The following is a 20,770-nucleotide window of genomic DNA, read 5'->3' as shown; positions in this document are numbered from 1 at the left end:
ATTAGACTCCAGCCATGCTGGGGCACTGCTTTGAAGAGTTTTAGTTGAACTAATCAACCCCAATACTTATTTTCTTATTCTATGGGTCTCTTTTGCCAAACTGCTAAGTTACAGAGAAATAAACACACCAACACTGGTTGTCAAGTGGCAGTGGGAGACAAACACACATGCACACACATACAACAGGTTTCTTTCAGTTTCTGTCTACCAAATCTACTCACAAAGCTTTGGTCAGCCCAAGACTATAGTAGAAGATATTTGCGCAAGGTGCCACACATTGGGAGTGAACCCAAAACAATGTAGTTGAGAAGCAAACTTCTTACCACACATGCTCTCTCACTCTCTCTCACTCTCTCTCTATATATATGTGTATGTGTGCGTGCACACACATGCGTGTGTGGGTGGGCATGTGCACACTCGTGTGTGTGGCAACTACTATATGCTGATGATCTTGCTCTCATAGCAAATTCTATATCAGAGCTAGAAATGAAATTCCGGGTGTGAAAGCAAAGCCGGGAAGCTAAGGGACTTAAGGCTAAGTTAGCAAAGACTAAAGTTTTAATAAGCAAGAAAACAGACAGGACCCTATCTGGCATCAGGTAAATAGTCTTGCTTGATATGTAGGAAAGGTGTAGGCAGGAATTCCATAAGGTGTACCCAGTGCAAGCTATGGACATACAAGAGGTATAGTGGAATAATATGAAGGTTATCAGAGAAAGTAGTATTCATATATGGAAGATGTACAGGAGCTATAAAAATAACAGGTACTCCGGAAATTGATTTTCTCAAATGCCCCAGAGGCTCTTTAAAGTGGATAAATTCTACTACTTAGGGAACCTAATCAGTAGTGGCAGAGGATGTACAGAAAGTATATTAAGTAGAATAAGAAAAGGATGGAGAAAATTCAGGGAGCTTTTACTTCTGCTGGCAACATAAGGTCTCTTTCTCCAAGTGAAAGAAAGATTGTATGAGGGGAAGTCAAAAATTATTTGCACTTTCGCCATAACATAACTTTATTATTGTCATACTGCCTTTTGCACAAGCATACTTATAGTTGGTACTATAGTGGTCATGTGATCCAAGTTTGAGCCTGATTGTGCCATTTTTCTTTCTCACTTTACAGTGTAAGCATGGCCACTCCTCTAGCAATGTGCACCAAACAAGAACAAAGAGCAGCGATCTGATTTTACTGGTCATCAGGTGTGTCAGGTGCTGAAAATCATCCATGATGAGCTCAGATTCCATAAAGTCTGTGCAAGATGGGTGCCAAGAGAGCTTATTGCAGAGCAAATGTCTTCAGGTCTGCCAATGTTTACTCAATCACTACAACAATGAGAGCAATGAATTTTTGAGCAGAATAGTCACAAGAGATGAAACGTGGATCCATCATTATGAAGCAGAATCCAAAAGACAGAGTATGGAGTGGAAACATCCTAGCTTGCCAGTGATGAAGAAATTCAAGACTCAGTCTTCCGTGGGGAAGGTGACACTAACCCTTTTTTGGGACTCAAAAGCACCTATACTGGAAGACTACTTGGAAAAGGTGTGTACAATCAACAGTCCAAGATACAGTGCTTTGCTGGCCAACAAACTGAAGCCAGCAATTCACACCAAATGCCGAAGCTTATTGTCAAAGAAGGTTTTGTTGCTGCATGACATTAACCAAGTGTGCTAAAAGCCTCCAATGAATTTCAGCACCTGACACACCTTCTGGCCAGAGAAATCGGATTACTGTTCTTTGTTCTTCTTTGGTGCATATTGCTAGTGGAGTGGCCATGCTTACACTGTAAAGCCAAAAAGAAAAATGGCGTGATCAGGCTCAAACATTGATCACATGACCATACCAAGTATAAACATGCATGCACAGAAGGCAGTATGATAATAATAAAGTTATGTTATGGCAAAAGTGCAGATAATTTTTTACTTCCCCTCAAATATGAACAGCAATTCTACATGATAGTGAGATGTGAGACCTGAGTGCAGAGGACATGTGAAGGCTACAAAGGAATGAGGTTACTATGCTCTGCTGGATGTACATGTGCAACAGTGTATTAGTGTGTTGAAAGAAAAGTTAGGCATAAGAGGAATTAGATGCAATGTGCAAGAGGGAATACTGCACTGGTTTGGTCATGTAATATGATGGATGTAGACAGCTCCATAAAGAAGTGCTGATCACTCAATGTACATGTAACTTGTGGAAGAGGGAGATTCAGAAAAACATGGAGCGAAGTAATGAAGGATGACCTCAGGGCAGTAAGCCTTATGGAGAAGATGACAAAGGACCAAGATATCTGGTGCCTTGCTGTACTCAAGAAGACCCATCCTCCACAGCAGAACTGTTACTGCTGCTTCCTGCTGCTGAAGAGGATTGGCTTTCAAGAGCCGTGTATTGGTGCCACGTAAAAGTACCTGTGCTCTCACTATATAAAAAGCTCCCACACTAACGCCACATAATCGCACCTGTGCTGGTGCCTTGTAAAAGTAACTGTGCTGATGCCATGTAAAAACAGTATCTAACACATACTGTAAAATGGTTAGCATTAGGAAGGGCATCTAGCCATAGAAACCAAGCCAGATCTGACTGGAATCTGGTGTAGCTTTCCTGCTTGCCAGCTCTGGTCAAACCAGCATGGAAAACAGATGTCAAATGATGATGATATCTATCTACCTATCTATCTATATATGTGTATATGTATAATATATCATCATCATCATCATCATCGTTCAATGTTTGTCTTCCATGCTAGCATGGATGGGATGGTACCACAAGAGCCAACCAGGCTGAAGCCTGCACCAGATTTCTGTGATTGTATTGGCAGGATTTTTACAGCTGAATGCTACTCAGCAGAGTGGACTTAGTGCTTTTTACGTGGCATAAGCACAGGCGAGGTGAGTAGTGCTTTTTATATGGCACAAGCACAGGTAAGGTCAGCTTTGGCAAGGTTTTTGCAGCTGGATGCCACATTACAGTGTGGACTAGGTGCTTTTAAGTGATGGCTGCACTGACAGGATCACAAAGTATTTGCAAGACATTTAAAAAAAAAAAGCTTTTAAGAGGAGGCAGTGGAGAAGGTGATAATGAAAAGGTTATAGTAAGACAAAAACAGGTGTCTTGCTGTAGAAGAAGTACAAGGGTACCCATCTGGAGAGAAAAAGATGTGGAAGGAAGACAGAAACAGGTGTGTTACTGCAAAGAAAATACACAGTTGCCCAACCTGAGGAAAGTGTAGGAGGAGAGAGATAGTGGCAAAATGCCGGGCATACTCACAAGTCACAAGAAATAGGGATTAGAATATAAATAAGATGGTTGAGTAAAGGAAGAGAGAGATATAGATGGTGGCAAGTGCCAGGGCATACCCTGGAGGTTCAAATATAAGTGGCCTGATATTGCGAAGGGAGTGTAATTAAAGAGTACAAGTAAGTGGCAAAAGGCCTGGGTATATATAGAGTTGGAGGGATAGCAATGATACAGAGGAACAGGGGTGAGAGGATAGGATTGGGGAGTGAGAGCTAGGCATAGTGTATGAAGAAGGAAATATGAGAAAGATGTAGATTGGTTTGTTGGGGTAGGGTGAGGGAAAAGTTTTCTTGTTACATGTGGGTGGAACACCCAGGTCAAGGGCTAGCGGATAGCAATAATAGAGTGAGTGAAACAGGGCATGTGGGTAGAACAAACAGGTCGGGGACAAATGGAGAGCAATAAAATTGTAGTAATAATAGAAATAATAAACATAGTGGGATGGACCAGCTTAACAATAATCAAAACAGAATGCATAAAATAAGGAACACCATTAATCATCAAGAATGGACAGTGGGAAGAGTTTAAAATAGAAAATCCATGCAATTAAAATACAACAATAGAGTTCTTAGAACTGAGAAGCAGAGCACAAATTTACATGAATTCGTGCCAAATAGAGTGCTAAGTGACTTAGATAAGAATGGACTTATCAAGAGGTCCCATTCAGGTAGGGGAGGTAACCAATACATAAGCTCTGCCAATAGTACTGTACAAATAACTGACAAATATAATTGAAATAAATACCAGATAAATAGGTCACACATTTTTACAAAAGGCTTAGGTAGAAATAGAAATACATACCTCAAAAACATATATACCTCAAGCAATATTGAGTGGTGTATACTGCCCTTCAGAAAACAAATAATTCCCAGTATACCAAAATTGTTCTATTTGACATTAGCTAAACATTTTCCAAAAGACAGTAAATACTAAAGAATATTTAATAAACATAGAATTAGATTAGCCTTTTGTAATAGCAAAAATCTAGCACAAATTTCAGCAGCACAACGCTAAAGATTAATAGATAGCAACAATGTCAACATGAGTAAACAAACCATAAGTAACCCAACAAGGTATCAGGATAGGAACTATGGTTTGACAACCAATAAAATAGAAGCTACCCAAACAAACTCCTGCATTAGCCTGGAAGTGGAAGATGTGGATCCAAAAAAGTACAGTACTCAGAATGTCAATGTGGAAAAGAGTAACAGCTTAGAAGATAGACAGGAGAATTTAGAAATCACCTCTAGTGAAGCTGAAGTAGAAACTATTAATGGAAGTAGTAGAACTATCAAATGTGATTGTGCAAGGAACAGGGTCTGTTTGCTCAACTCTAATTGTAGGTATAAAAATATCATATACAGAGAATAGAGATTACTTCTATATAGGAACTAATTCACGTTATATTAAGTAAAGAAATTCCAGTCATTTAAATTCGTTTAGATATAGAAACAAAATGAATAATTCAAGCCTTACTAAACTAATCTGAACACTAAAAGAGAGTAACAAAGCATATTCGATTGCTTGAGAAATAATTAGTAGGGCAAAACCTTATAGAATAGGTGATAATAGATGTGAATCTTGTGTGGAAGAAATGTACCAAATTTTCACTTCTAAATTTACTCTTATAAACACAAGACAGGAGCAGGTTCTAAGATGTCCACACTTGAGAAAATATATGTTAAACAATTTAAATAAACACAACTCACTATCTATAGTAATTATGCTAGTTACAATAATGATTGTAATATATATATTGATTGTGATATTTTAAAAAATCTTTCATCTTTTACTTGTTTCAGTCATTAGACTGCAATAAATCTATTACTTATATAAATATTATATGTTCAATGAGTATAAAGTAGTAATAAGAAAATGAGATCACAAAGGAATAAACAAGTATCTTACATATTTTGTTAGCTTACAGCTGTTTCTGCTATATGATGCAGCGGACTCATAACTGAGTGTCTGAATAACACCTTATAGCTTCATCAGGGCCTTGAATATGAGAATATGAAGTGCAATTTATTTGCAATTCCTTTTTATACATGCCAGTGCATGTGTGTGTTGCTTGCATATGTATGTATGTATATATGTGATCTGATCAATAAGTATCCGGACTGTTGCCATAATTGTATTTTAATTGCACGGACTTCCTATTTTAATCTCTTCCCACTGTCCATTCTTGGTGGTTAGAAGTGTTCCTTATTTTATGCATTCTGTTTTGATTATTGTTAGGATGGTGTATCTCACTATGTTTATTATTTCTATTATTACTACCATTAAAGAATTTGTGGTGGTAGTGTTGGTGTTTCTCTTCTTTATGGTCGACGCCTTTGCGACGATATCGCTGTGGTTGCTGGTAGTGGTGGCGGTATTAGCGTTCATGCTTACACTTGCACCTGCTTGTGTGATACTTCTCCCCTTCTTCCCTCCTTAATGAAGCTGTGGTGAAGATAGTGTAGGGAAATCAACATCAAAAGAGTTGCCAAACAGACCGGCGTTCATTATGAGATTATCTGCATGGCTTGAAGACACCATTCTCAAAACAAATATAGCCAAGAAAGCCGAAAACAAATTTACAAAATCGGGAAATACGCCACACAGGGCAAATTTCCCGTGCAAACAAATTGCACAACCAAATGTATCAGTTGTTGCATAACTTTTACATAAAAAATATAATCCAAAAACAACTTTTTAAGGCAATAAAAGGCAAACTTACATGGAGCCGATGTGTCTATCGTCCATCCATAAAGATAGATAGATAGATAAATAGCTAGATAGATAGATGGATAGATAGATATCTTTTTATTATAGCCACACAGGGATAAACACAGAAATTGGACGAAATACAAACGTAGAGTTTTTCATTTTCGAGGTGGGGTGGGTGGGGCACACAAAGAAAAGTCAAATCAATAGGGATTGAAATCGTTGGGGTGTGTGGTGTACAAAAATTATAATTTTCCCAAAAACGGGAATAAATAATGTTCACAGTTTAGGTGTACCCTTGGAGAGAAAAACCTACATAAAAGCACCAAGGTCACCTCAGGCAGTTCAAAATGTACATAAAAGTAAGTACCTTTTCTCTCGTTTTCTCTTTTTGTTATAAGTTTATGATTAAAATGGTGTCATCTTTCATACTTACCATTCTTGCCACATTTACCCATTTTTTATTAAAACTTTCATTTGATAACACTTTTCTTTCTATTCTCATCCTCCTTTTCAAGTGGTACTTGAAAAAGTTGACGAGAGACTGACCAGAGAGGAAAGTGTTTGTTTGTAAACCTTTCAAACGCGTCCACCACATGCATTCTTTCGCCACAGCTATCAGTATTACGTAAAAATGTTTTTCCTTCCCGTTTAAAGGAAGGTGGCGGAACAATATTCATGATAGACTTGGCTGATAAGCGGACTCGTCTTACATGAGACAACAGCCGTTTGACAAAGGTCCACAGCTCTGAAATATCTGGACACTGCACAAGTGCGTGCAGAACGATTTCGTCGCTCTGACCGCATCTTGGGCAGGTCGGTCTGGTGGTTTTCGAACCGTGTCTGTAGATCTTCTCTCGAACTGGTAGTGCGTCCCGATAGCATTGCCAAGCCAGGGATCTCTAGAAGTTATCCATAGGCCCCAGCCCGAACGTCATCCTGAAAAGGCGGGTTAGGAATTTCTCGTCGACACCCAGGTTTGCCCCGATTGTGTCGTCGGACCTCCCCTCCACTAGTCCTCTATAGAACGCATTGGTCGTTTGGAAGTTGCACAAGTTTGATCCTGGACGGCAGAGCTGCTGTAGAGCTTGGTGACACTCAGGGTGCCAATCGCCCAGTTTCGGTCTCTTTTTGATCCATGTTTCTAGTTCGGTGAGTGAGACAAGCTGTGGGAAGGCGTGCCTCAAAAACGGCACCCACACCTATTCACTGTCGTCAATGAAGTTCCAGAGATGCCGCAGTCTCAGCGCATGTTTGTACATCATTAACCACGGCATCCCCAGTCCTCCATTTAACAGATGTTGACAGCAAATGGATCACCTCACCATCGGAATGCTACCCTTCCACAGAAAGTGGAAGAGTGTGCGTTCTAGTTTCGTGATGGTGGCATCGGGACAAGGCACAACGGTCAGGCGGTAATTGATGACTGATGCGATATACGCATTAGCCACCTCTGCCTGACCTTTTAGAGATAGCTTTCCCTCGGCCCATGTTTGGCTGAGTGTGACCACTCTACTCGTAATCTCGTCCCAGTTCTTATCCATTTGGAGGTCCAGACTGAACCAGACCCCAAGTAGTTTAACCGGTCCGTCCGTCCAGCACCCCACTACAGAGTCACTGTTGGACGGTATGGGCTTGCTTCTCCAGCTGCCGAGTAGCAAACCCACTAACTTTTCTGGGTTAATTTTTGCTCCTGTCACCGTTTCATATTCCTTAAGTGTCTCACCTAGCATCTCGATGTGCTTTTGGCTCGACACTATGATAGTGACATCGTCCGCATATGCCGACATGCTCGTCCCGCAACCCAGCTCCTGTGGGATACCCCTCAGTGTCGCCAGCTTCCACAGTAGTGGCTCGAGAGTCAATACATACAGAAGCACCGACAGGGGACATCCTTGACGGACCGAACGCGTGATGTCGAACGGTTTTGACAGGTGACCGTTTACCCGAATTACCGGTCGAATGCCGCTATACAAGGCAGCAATCCAACCGCGGAAGACGGGACCAAAGCCCTGAGGACGGCCGCCAGGTATCGATGGTCGACCCTATCGAAAGCTTTAGATTGATCCAAATTGATCAGCGCCCCACCCATGCCAGGATCCTTAACTATCCTGTCCATGATGTAGCGCATGAGGTGGAGGTTGTCATGGATGGTTCTGGCCGGCATGGCGCATGTTTGCGCCTTGTCAACCAGTTTATCGATGACAAGCGCCAACCTCTCGGCTATTACTGTGGCCAAAATTTTCAAATCTGCGTTGAGCAGAGTGATGGGCCTGAAATTATCTATAAAATTCCCCTTGTTTGGGTCTTACTTCAGCAATGTCACTGCACCTCGGCTCACAAAACCGAGAATTCTCCCGTTTTGTTGCCAGTTGCAGTAGACTGATGCCAAGAGGTCGCCAAACAAGTCTGGCATTTGATAATACAGCTTGTAGGGTAGACCATCCAATCCAGGCGACTTATCCCTCGCGCAGCCTGCCATCGCATCCCGTACTTCAGCAGCTATGATGGGACCCTCACAACACTCTGCTTCTCTTGTCAAGAGCCGCAGCAGGCCGGTCAGGTAGGCACTGAAGTCCATCCTGCGTTCCGACCCACCACTCGCACCAAACAGTCAAGCAAAGTGCTGCTGAAAGGCCTCACACATCCTTTTGGGTTCGAATAAATTGCATCCCTGTTGATCTATTAGAGACTGAATGGTGGCGATCTATCGCTAATTCTTTGCTAAACCTAATCAATTCTGATTTAATTACTATTTTTAGGGCAAACCACCAGCGGTTGTTAACAATGGCTCCTGTTAACGCTCTCTTAATTAACTCGCTAATCCGGTTCCTGTAAATCTGCCGCACTAAGAGCAACGCGTTCAATTTCCAGTAACCGGGACCCTGCCTATGCGTCTTATCTGAGTTAAGTGTACACATCACAAATTTGTGATCTGTGTAGCTGACTATTTTAAATTGTGGATATCCTACACTACCTCTATGCGCTGTCCTACATAGAACTCAAGCTAGATACGATCTCGACGATCCGATGCGGTTTGTCCAAGTCCACGTTGGCACATTCGGATGGTCGAGTCGGAACCTGTCAGACAAATGTAAACGTCTGAGCAGGTCTTTGAGGCACTTACATCCCCTTCTATTCCTATCCATTCCCATATAATCTACATGCATGTCCAAGGCAGCGTTCCAGTCCCCTACTAACAGTAAAGTCCGAGACGTTCCCAGGAAAACCTCTAGACGTCTGAAGAAATCCGCCCGACCCATTAAGGACGGTGCATACACTGCCATTAGATGGAAAGCACACCCATTTCTGACATCAGTGTCCAAGACAATCAGCCTACCCTCCGGGTCTAACAATATTGTTCTTACTTTTAGGTTTAGACATTTCCGAAAAAGCACTGCAGTACCACCACCACCACCTATGTTTGGCAGACAGGGAGAAAAATAAATGTCGAATTGTCCGCCAAACATGGACTTGAGGGCCCGCGGGTTACTGAGTCTGGTTTCATTGATAGCTATTATATCAACGTTCAGTGACTTGATGTCATTTAGAAGATAACCTTGTTTCCAAGCTGACACCAAGCCATGTACATTTACACAACCTAATTTAAGCATAATTCACGTTGAAATTTGTGTTTCATACACAACAGTAAAAGAGACAAGGGAGAAGGTTACTCGTTTCGAAAGTTTTAGCTTATCTTCTTTTGAAATATCTTGGAGGAGGTTTTTGAAAAGTTTCTTTGATAAGTATTTTTGGAAACCTCCAACCGCATTCGGAAAGAGAGTTTTGAGTGCTGCATTTGTGTGATGTGAACAATCTTGATGTGTTTCAGTGGTGTAGTGCATGGATGATTGTTTTGTTTATAATCATCTTCAGAAATGTTTGTGTGAGATATGATGTAGTCCATTAGTCTTGTGTTTTTTGTGTCTATCGCTGATATCATTGTGTGTGTTTTTGTGGTGTTGGTGCTGGTTTAGTTGTGTAAGGGGCTTTCAGAGGTTACATATTTCCCAGCTTTGCAAGCATTTAATTTTTGGGTTGTTTTTGATCTTTTTCTTTTACCTCCTGTGGCTATTTACCATTTTGTAGATGAAATGTCTGACGAATCAGAAGGGGGTAAAGGCAAAGCATCTGGTTCTATTTGTGTGTTTGTAGATGATGTTGTGGTGTGTGGTGTGTGTGTGTTGTTGGGGAATTGGCAGTAGTATTGGTCATTTCTTCGTTCTTAGTGGTTGTCTTCTTGGTTCTTGTTCTTGGTGTTGGTCTGTCTTAAGTTGTTGGTGGTGGTGTTGTTTCTGTTTTTGGCGCAGGTGGTGGTGTTGCTTGGTTGGGTTGGTTTGTTCGTTGTTGATTTTCCTTCGTTTTCACATATAGCCGTTTGATCAGTTGTGCATATGATGGTGTAGGTAATAATGCTGGTGTTTTTGGTTTTTGATTCTGCTGTGGCTGTTGTTGTTGTTGCTGTTGTTTCGCGGCAGAATTACAATCCTTTTGAAAGTGAGCTTCACTGCCACATGTATAACAGCGTGGTCGTCTGCCCTTTACCACTACATACAGCTTTTGTTCTGGCAATAACTGTATGTAGGTGGGTATTTTGTTTATTGATTCCTGAGTAATGTGGAGAAGGATCTCCACTTTGTTACCCACCCAATGTTGCTGTTCTGCAACAGCAATTTGTAGTATGTCAATATCCTCCATTTTGACACATATGGCTGATGTTACCCATAGTGTGTCCACCACTGGAGGAATATTTTTGATGATAATCTTTGTTACCCTCTGACCAAGGTAACTAGGTATCATTATTATGTCTTCTGTACTAAGGGTTAGCATTGAGATAGATAGATAGATTGATAGATAGATAGATAGATAGATAGATAGAAATTTATTACACACACACACACATAGAATAAAAGGGATACATTATCTTGGTGGATGCTGTATTATCTCACAAATTGGTATAGATGCCAGCTATCCACAATTGTCCAATTATATAATACTCAAACTAAAAGAGATGCTGATACTGGTAAGCTTTACTAGTTGGGTAGTTCCATGTTCCTATTCAGAACTGAAAATATTCTGGTTCTATATTTAAGAGATGAGGAATTATGTACATTATTTACATTATGAAGAAAAGACAGGATGAAACCGATAAACTGTCCACAGTCTGTCTACCCTATGTGAAAGGCCTCTCTGAAAAGATACAAAAGATATGCAGCCCTTATGACATCAGGACAGTATTCAAAAGTAATACAACTCTTTGAAAATATCTCCTTCAAGTAAAACCACCAATAGTAGAGAATATGATAAAGAACTGTGCTTTGCATAGGTCTCTGAGCAGGTATCGCTATGACAAATTTGAGTGCAACACTCCAAAGACTAGGCCACATGCTTTATATATATATATATATATATATATATATATATATATATATATATATATAATAAGATTTTATAGTTTGCTCGAAGCATTGTATATGGAATATAATGTTGAAAGATTTAAAAGGCCAAACAATGCAAATAGATTTTAAGATGAGGTAATGTAAACTAAAAGTAAGTTACCTGGTAATCTTTGGTCTTATATGTATCCAATATAAGATACATATAAGACCAAAGAATACTAGGTAACTTACTTTTAGTTTACGTTACCTCATCTTAAAATCTATTTGCATTATTTGGCCTCTTAAATCTTTCAACATTATATATATATATATATATATATATATATATATATATATATATATATACACACACATACACATGAGTGAGTGGACAAACAAAAGCAAAGGACACTCAACACATTTCGTAGGTGCTACATGTATTATTTAAAACAATTTGATTCAGTTCTGTGCTACTTTGTGGGCTCCTAACAGAAGCCCAACTCCTTCAATTTGGGAATTGAAGGATAACGGTATTGATTTTAACCTTAAATGAGAAATCATCAGGAGGGCACAGCCCTATAGAAATAGTAGATATGGCTGTGGACTGTGCTCTATGGAAATTTATGAAATTTTTAAACTTAAGGATAATCCTAATCTAATTAACAATAGATCTGACCTTAGGGTTCTATGTGTACATTGTTACTCTCGCACCTTTAAATATTTAAAAAAATAAATCTTACTAGTAATATATTATTCTAACCCCTTTCGTTTCCCAGACTATTAACTACTTTATTTAAGTTATAGCTTTAAAGTATAAAATTTGGAATATATTTTAACCTTTCCCAACCCACTAATAATTTTCCTACATTTCTCAAGCTAATTCTAGGTCTTTTCTACCATATTATCATTTTTGAAACCATAGCTTTAATACTCTTAGTTCAGTCCCGATTTTCTATCTTTATTCCTCCCCTTTTTTCCCTTCTCCTTCTTCTTCACCTTTTACTTTGATTTGTTATGGCCATTGATATCTTCTCTTCTTATAGTTTTCTTATAAATAATATCTCTCTTCTCCTATCCCACATAAATGTATGTCTTATTCTAATTTAACTATAAATGTTTGTCTTGTTCTAATTTAACTATAAATGTTCTCTATGGTTTTAATTTTTTAATATTTTAGATTGTTGAATTATTCTAAATACACAGACGAATAGGTATAATCTTAGTAATTTCCTTTAATTCTTCAATATCTTGACGTATATTCCCTTACCTTAAATTTCCTCTTGCCACTCCTAAGGGTATTGTTCTTCTATTTTTATTTTTATATTTGTTTTTTTTCTTCTTTTCCTTTCTTCTTCTCTCTTTTTTCCTCTTTCTTGATTTACCCCTGACCTGCCTTCCCTTACTACTAACTAACCTACCTTTCTCTAAATTGAAATTACTGCTATCTTACCCCTCCTTCTAGAAAGAAGAACAAATAGAATATATAGAAATTAAATTCCTGTTTGGTTCACTAGACTGTTGATTAGCAGCCCAGTCAAGATGTTATTCTCTTCGTCTCCTACTCATGTATTTACACACATTTACAAAATGGCTTTCTGAAATGAACTTCCATTATGCAGCTGAGGAGTATAATTTCATTGCACATCTTATGTGGTGTTCTCACTACATAAATAAATGAAGCTTGTACGAAACGTATGTACTGCTATGACCCAATGCATTTTTGTTGCTTTTCTTCAAATTATATATATATATATATATGTTAAATCTCTGAACGAGGTGTTAACAGTAACTGCACGATAAAGTGAAGTATATTTGCCATTTAAATGTGGCTGACCCCTAAGGGTGGATGTTACTGTTGCTTTTAGCCCCAGGTCAGCCACATTTAAATGGCAAATATACTTCACTTTATCGTGCAGTTACTGTTAACACCTCGTTCAGAGATTTAACATTGCTTGTTTTCACTTTTTCGATATCAGTGAAGAACTTCACTGGAAAAATACTTATATTTTGCCAAGAGATTGTCTTTCTCATCGAAGGTCGGCAATTATTGTACGCTGAAGAAGGGAAATAACCCTGAAACTCGGGTCCGTACGTATCGCAGATCAAGATGGGAGGGATAACTTCCCTTGGCAAAAATAGACAGGACACAGAAGTGTGTTGATAAGCCAGCTGGAGGAGATGTTCTCCTGGGGCTAAAAGCAACAGTAACATCCACCCTTAGGGGTCAGCCACATTTAAATGGCAAATATACTTCACTATATATATATATATATATATATATATATATATATATATATATATATATATATATATATATGCATTTCTGTGTGTGTGTATGTGTATATACATATATATATGTATAAATATGTTGTCATTTCATCATTGATGATGGTTGATCCATATAGGTGCAAGTTTGGCTGTGTGGTAAGAAGTTTGCTTCTCAACTACATGTCCTGGGTTCAGTCCTATTGCATGGCACCTTGAGTAAGTGCTATAGGAAACTGAAAGAAACCTGTCGTGTGTGTGTATGTGTTACTGTCTTCTTGCCTTAACATTGCATGATAGTTGTAAATGAGTGTCAATGTTATGCAAATGGTGTTCTTTGTTTTCAATATTCTGTAAAAATTTGTCTGATTATGAGGAAATATTACCTTACTTGAAGGTAGTGAGAGTTGGTGACAGGAAGGGTATTTGGATGTAGAAAACTGACTCAATGAAAAAATAAAAACTCTGGGTAGTTTGTCTATTTTCCTCCAAAGGTGTAAAATGAAAGATTTAGGACACAAAATTTTAATTCTATGATTTTCCAATCTTTTATCTTTTATTTTTCACTTGTTTCAGTCATTAGAGTATGGCTATGCTGGAGCACTGCCTTGAAGAATTTGTTTAGTCAACAATTTTTTTCTTTTTGTTCCAATTGATATTTTTTTTTTATTGATAACAATTTTTTAAAAACTAAATTTGGTTTACAGAAGACAAAAAATATAAATTATTATTTTCTTTTTATTTTACTTTCAGCTGATAACTCTACCAGGGCAGTACTTTTCCTTATCCTTGCCCTGTATTAAAAGATAGAAATAAAAATTAAATATAAATAAAAATATAAATATAAATATATTGTTGTGAAAATGTAATAAAATAATCTAGATCAATTTATTTTCTATTGAGAAATGTCTGCTTTTACATTTGAAAACTGATTTCCCTTGTCTGAGAGGGTTTACAGCTTTCACTTGAAAACTTTCCTTTATATAATTCTCATTTCCCCAACAAAAAATAGTTTAATTAATTAATTAATCATACAAATTTTAATTATTGAAATATAAGTTTGGAAAGAAAAGAAAGATGTTAATATAAAAAATTTGTTTCAAGACAAACTCAAAACCTGGCTTTAAGTAATACAAAAATATCTTTATATTGCTTGCCATCTATTTCTATCTACTGGCCCAGGTGGGATGGTTTTAACAAATTAGAAAACATGTTCATTTAAACAAAGCTCCATTTATTTCAAACCATGACCATCTTGTCTCTGATATATAAATTTTCTCTGTTATAGGGCTTCTGTTACATGGTTCCTAGTCTCAAGATGTTAGAAATGTGTCATAGAAGATTTGTAGCTACAATGAGCCAGTTAAACAATTATGTAGATATTTCTCTATTAATTCATTTAGGAGTAAATGCTTTATCTGTTGGATAGCTGAATGTCTCTTTCTTAACTGATTCAAGAGTAAATGTCTTATTAGAGAGAGAGCTGGGTGTTTCCTTCATTAATTTATTCAAGAGTAAATGCCTTATTAGACAGAAAGCTGGAGATATTTTTCATCAATTCATTCAGGAGTAAATGCTTTATTAGTTGGAAAGCTGGATGTCTGCTACAGTCTATGATTTATTAGTAGAAATTTATGTCAGCCAATTAGTCAGAAGTAAACAAAGTGATATGCTTGACCTGATGGTTATAGCAAAGTTTGAACTAATGCCTAGCATCTTAATCAAACAACAAGTTTTTTTTTTTAGTGTGTTTATTTAAAAGAAGAAGCATATTTATTTATAAGGCAACCATTTTTACTTAAATGTATGCATTACCAACTTTCAATAATTTCTACATCAGAGATTGACAACTAACAGTCCAAATTTTTATAACATGTGGCCCTTGGGCCACATATATATGATATCTATTACATATGAAAATACTTCTACATATCACCTATTACCTACATTTTCATGAGTGGCAATATTTATGTAAACAAAAATTAAAGAAACCATGACACATAAGACCATCTAAAAATCATCAACTGCTCAGTGGCCCACAAATACATTCATCCTTTTGATACCAACCTGCCTGAGATTGCCCCTGGTTCTATGATACAAATAAAGTTATCTCAATTAAAACCTTCCATCAAAATTTCGTTGATGTCTGGAATTTAATTCCAGACATCAACTTAATAATGATTTTAATAAATTCTTCATTATTTTTGCAATAATTGGAACAAAGGTAGTATATTTCAGCATAAATATGGCAACAAAAGGGTTAAATTTTTATTAGAAAAGGTCTGAGGCCCTGAGAAAACACTTCAGTGGTTCACTCACTGCTGACATTTGGTCTACATCCTTTAAATGGTAAATACTCAAGTTGCTAGAAATAAGAGCCAAACTGTCCTCAAATCATACTCTTCTGTGTAAAATGGACACATTGGAAATGTAGCTATGTATACGCTATACCTGATAATATTTTTAGTCATAAGCTTGGTCAGTGAAGGCTGACTTGTAGCTAAACAACCACATCGGCATGAACACCACTAAAGGGATAAAATGAAAAATATAGGCAATTTTAAATACTAACTTGGTATGTTTCACAGATCAAATCTGTCAAATTATTTTCAGCTCTTTTTTGTATAAGTTCTGAATGAACACCATTAAGAGTGACCCAAGGAACATACATGGGTGGAAGAGGCAAAGCATTAGTTTTCAATGCCATTTGATGTTCTAAATAGATTCCAGTCGTTCCATTAGCACATGCAATCAGGTCATCTCTTTTATTTATGTGTTTCATAACCTGAAAGGTAAAAAAAAGGTGTCAACAATGTAATTAGCACAGAAATAAAATCAAACATGTCAACGTTAATCAATCAACTTCCCTAATGGCTAAAGTGAGTTCACAATCAGTGCCTTGGTAGATAAAATAATTAAGGATATGAAGACAGGGAAAACCCACCCACCCCATCAGGAATCACTGCAGAGATGCTTAAAATATCTGGTGGTGTGGGTTATGGTCTAGTCATCTGTATTGTAAATCTAGTTGTTCATGAAGGAATGACACCCAATGACTGGTGTAGCAGCACCATAGTCAACTGTTACAAAGGTAAAGGTGATGCTTCATATAGAAATAATTACAGAGGTATCAAATTGTTGGATCAGGTGATGAAAGTTATGGAGAGGGTCATAGCCCAACTAATTAGGAATAGAGTTAGTCTAGATGAGAAGCAGTTTGGTTTATGCCAGGGAGAAATACCACTGATGCTATATTTCTGGTAAGGCAGCTGCAGGAGAAATACCTAACCAAAGATAAACCTTTGTATTTGGCTTTTGTTGACTCAGAGAAAGCCTTTGACAGGGTCCCTCAATCCCTTATCTGGTAGTCAATGCGGAAACTAGGGATAGACGAGTGGTTAGTGAAAGCTGTACAAGCCATGTACAGGGACACTACCAGTAAGGTGAGGGCTGGCAATGAATACAGTGAAGAATTCAGGTTACAAGTTGGGGTTCACCAAGGATCAGTCCTCAGCTCCTCTTGTTCATCATAGTCCTCCAGGCAATAACAGGAATTCAAGACAGGATGCCCCTGGGAGCTCCTCTATGCTGTTGACCTTGTTCTTATAGCAGAATCACTACCAGAACTAGGGAAGTTCCAGATATGGAAGCAAGGTCTAGAATCGAAGGGCCTTAGAGTTAACTGAGCAAAAACCAAAGTCTTAGTAAATAGGAAGGCAGACAAATCACAAATCTCTTTAGGTAGATTTCATGCTCAATATGTAGAAAAGGTGTAGGTAGAAACTCCATAAGATGTACCTGGTGTAAGCTTTGGACACATAAGAGGTGCAGCAATATCAGAGGAAGGTTAACAGGGAAAATAGCTTTTGTGTGTGGAAGATGCGCAGCTACAATAAACACTGAAAATGTACAGAAAACAGACTACATCAACTGCCAGTGGGGTTAGCTAGAGGTAGTAGATAGCTTCTGTTATCAAGGTGACCAAGTTAGTAGTGGACGTGGATGCTCCGAGAGCATAGCTGTGAGAATAAGAATAGGCTGGGCAAAGTTCAGAGAGCTCCTACCTTTGCTGGCAACAAAGTGCCTCTCCCTTGGAGCAAAAGGCAGATTGTATAATACCAGTGTATGAACAGCTATGCTATACGGCAGTGAAACATGGGCTGTGACAGCTGAGGACATGTGCAGGCTTGAAAGAAATGAAGCCAGTATGCTTTGCTGGATGTGCAATGTCAGTGTGCATATTCGACAGAGTGTAAGCATCTTGAGAGAAAAGTTGGGCTTAAGAGGTGTGCAAGAGAGACGACTGTGCTGGTGTGGTCATGTGATGTGTATAGATGAGGACAGCTGTGTAAAGAAGTGCTGATCTCTAACTGTAGAAGGAAGCTGTGAAAAAGGGAGACCTAAGAAGACATGGGACAAGGTGGTGAAGCATGATCTTTGAACTTTGAGTGTCACAGAGGCAATGACTAGCGACTGAGAACTTTGGTGATATGCTGTGCTTGGGAAGATCCATCAAGCAAAGTGAAATTGTAGTCGTGGCTGATGCTGGTGTCGCATAAGCTGGTGGCATGTAAAAAGCACCTTTCGAGCACTGGGCCTTATGGAGGCAAAGTGGCCAATGCCAATAGCATGTGAAAAGCTCCTTTCGAGTGTTGGGCTTCATGGAAGCAATGACTGAGACCTTTAGCATTATGCCATGCTTGAGAAGAAAACCCATCAAGCCAAATAAAATTGCAGTCACGGCAGATACCAGTGTTGTGCAACTGGCACCCATACCAGTGTCACGTAAAAGCACCTGTTACACTCTTGGAGTGGTTGGTGTTAGGAAGGACATCCAGCTGTAGAAACCATGCCAAATCAGATTGGGATTTGGTGGAGCCTTCCAGCTTGCCAGCACTGGTCAAACCATCCAACTGATGCTAGCATGAAAACGGCCACTAAATAATGATAATGACGATGATGATACATATGTGTGTGTATATATAGATATATATATATATATACATATGTACGTACATACATACATACATACATACATACATACATACACACACACACACACACATATACTTGGAAATGGATGCATGGCATTCAATTAAATAATAGTATAATATATATATATATGTGTGTGTGTATATATATATATATATATGCATATATGGGTACAGGACGTCATCAACTGTATAAACAACATGAAGTATGAAAACAAATAAGTTAAGTATGCAAACAACGAGAGTAAAAAATGGAAAACAGGACAAGTAAACACAGAGAACGACTGTTCATCAGTTGTCGGCTGTCTATCTATTCCTCATTTCAAGCATTCAATGAAAATATGAGTCTTCAAAGACAGTTGCTCCCATAAATTCTTTTCCTGCACGATGTTCTAAGAACTGGATATTTTCTTTCTCTCTCTTCAATCTTTTCTCTTTTCAAAGAAAATATTTCTCCTAGCATTCACTATTTTCCTCTCATTCTAGTTTAATGACCCTCTATTTTTTGTTTATGTTCGGTTTCGTTGTATGTCTCCACTGTCCTGTTTTTGTTCCCAACTTTGACCCTCCGTAAATCCTGAATTTTATTTTGGAATTTATGGGAGCAACTGTCTTTGAAGACTCATATTGTCATTGAATGCTCAAAATGAGGAGTAGATAGACAGCCAACAACTGATGAACAGTAGTTCTCTGTGTTTACTTGTCCTATTTTCTATTTTTACTCTCGTTGTTTGCATATTTAACTCGTTTGTTTTCGTACTTCATGTTGTTTACACAATTGGTGATGTCCTGTACCCATATATGCACCGTTTTCTGTTTTCATTTTTGTTTTCGTTTCTCATTGTGTTTAACGTTTTTTTGATGTCTTGTACCCATATATGCATGTATGTATACATATAGATGTAGGTATGTACATATATGTATGGATATATGCATATATTTATATATTATTTATATTATATGATCGAACACCATGCATCCTTTTCCAAGTAAGTTTTATCTTAATAATTACAATGCGCACTCTTCTATCTCTTCTCTGTCCATCTCTCGCCCTCTCTTGTTCTTCATCCTTTCTGTTTTTCTCTCACACCCTTTCCCTATTCTTCTCTCCCTTTCACCGTTCCCTCTCTCTCTCACTCTTCTTCCTTGACTCTCTCGTCGCTAACACGTGATGAAAGGGGATCTCTCTTTCTGTCCACTGCCTTCCTAAAGAAAAGACGTGTTTTTTCTGTCTCTTCTCTCAGTGCACGTTTACCTAGCATTCATAATATTTTTTCTATCGTCTTGGCTCAACAGCACTCACCGTTTGTTTTTACTGTCTTGTTCTCACTGTCCTGTTCTCGTTAACACTTTCACCCTCCACAAAAAATTTCAAATTTTATTTAATTTGCTTTGTGGTAAGGACTGTTCCGACAAAGTCGCGTATTCTCCTTGCTTTTGAAATGCGAAGTAGATGGAACAGGGTCAACTGACGAAGGGGTATACACTTTATGCTGCATGTCTCGTTTCTCTGTTTGTATTTTTTCGTTGTTCGAAAAAAGTTCGTTTTCTGTTTTTGTACTTCATGTTTTCGTTTCTCATTGTGTTTAACGTTTTTTTTTTATGTTCTGTACAAATATATGCATGTATGTATACATATAGATGTAGGTATGTACATATATGTATGGATATATGCATATATTTATATTATTACATGATCGAACGCCACCCATCCTTTTCCGAGGAAGTATATATATATATATATATATATATATATATATACACATATACATATATATATACATATATATATATCTATATATATATATATATACATATATATATATATACACATATATATATCTATATATATCTATATATATATATATATACATATATATATGTATATATCTAAATATATATACATATATATATATATATATATATATATATATACACATATACATATATATATATACATATATATATCTATATATATATATATATACATATATATATATATATCTATATATATCTATATATATATATATATATACATATATATATATATACACATATATATATCTATATATATCTATATATATATATATATACATATATATATACATATATATATGTATATATTATAT

At 37.5% G+C, this 20,770-nt stretch overlaps 1 protein-coding gene across 1 annotated transcript; it reads right to left on the bottom strand.

Moving 5' to 3' along the window:
- Nucleotides 1-14,173: 14,173 nt before the first annotated feature.
- LOC106881870 (gamma-interferon-inducible lysosomal thiol reductase) lies at nucleotides 14,174-16,460 on the bottom strand. Its single transcript, XM_089355138.1, has 2 exons — nucleotides 16,223-16,460; nucleotides 14,174-14,444 (listed from the first exon to the last, which is right to left on the bottom strand). The coding sequence occupies exons 1-2, from the start codon at nucleotides 16,430-16,432 to the stop codon at nucleotides 14,400-14,402; spliced, it is 255 nt and encodes an 84-aa protein (XP_089211264.1). The 5' UTR covers nucleotides 16,433-16,460; the 3' UTR covers nucleotides 14,174-14,399.
- Between the last annotated feature and the right edge of the window lie 4,310 nt (nucleotides 16,461-20,770).

This window comes from Octopus bimaculoides, chromosome 7 (genome assembly GCF_046866305.1).
Source record: "Octopus bimaculoides isolate indiv1 chromosome 7, ASM4686630v1, whole genome shotgun sequence".
Classification (NCBI taxonomy): domain Eukaryota; kingdom Metazoa; phylum Mollusca; class Cephalopoda; order Octopoda; family Octopodidae; genus Octopus; species Octopus bimaculoides.
This window is presented reverse-complemented; position numbering and strand designations above follow the sequence as displayed.

Excerpts from the sequence above, each read along its gene's own strand:
- LOC106881870 (XM_089355138.1), bottom strand. The coding sequence starts at position 16,432 with ATGAAACACATAAATAAAAGAGATGACCTGATTGCATGTGCTAATGGA. Across the intron at positions 14,445-16,222 it reads TGATCTGTGAAACATACCAA|GGCAAGGATAAGGAAAAGTA; the intron begins GTTAGTATTTAA and ends CTTTTAATACAG.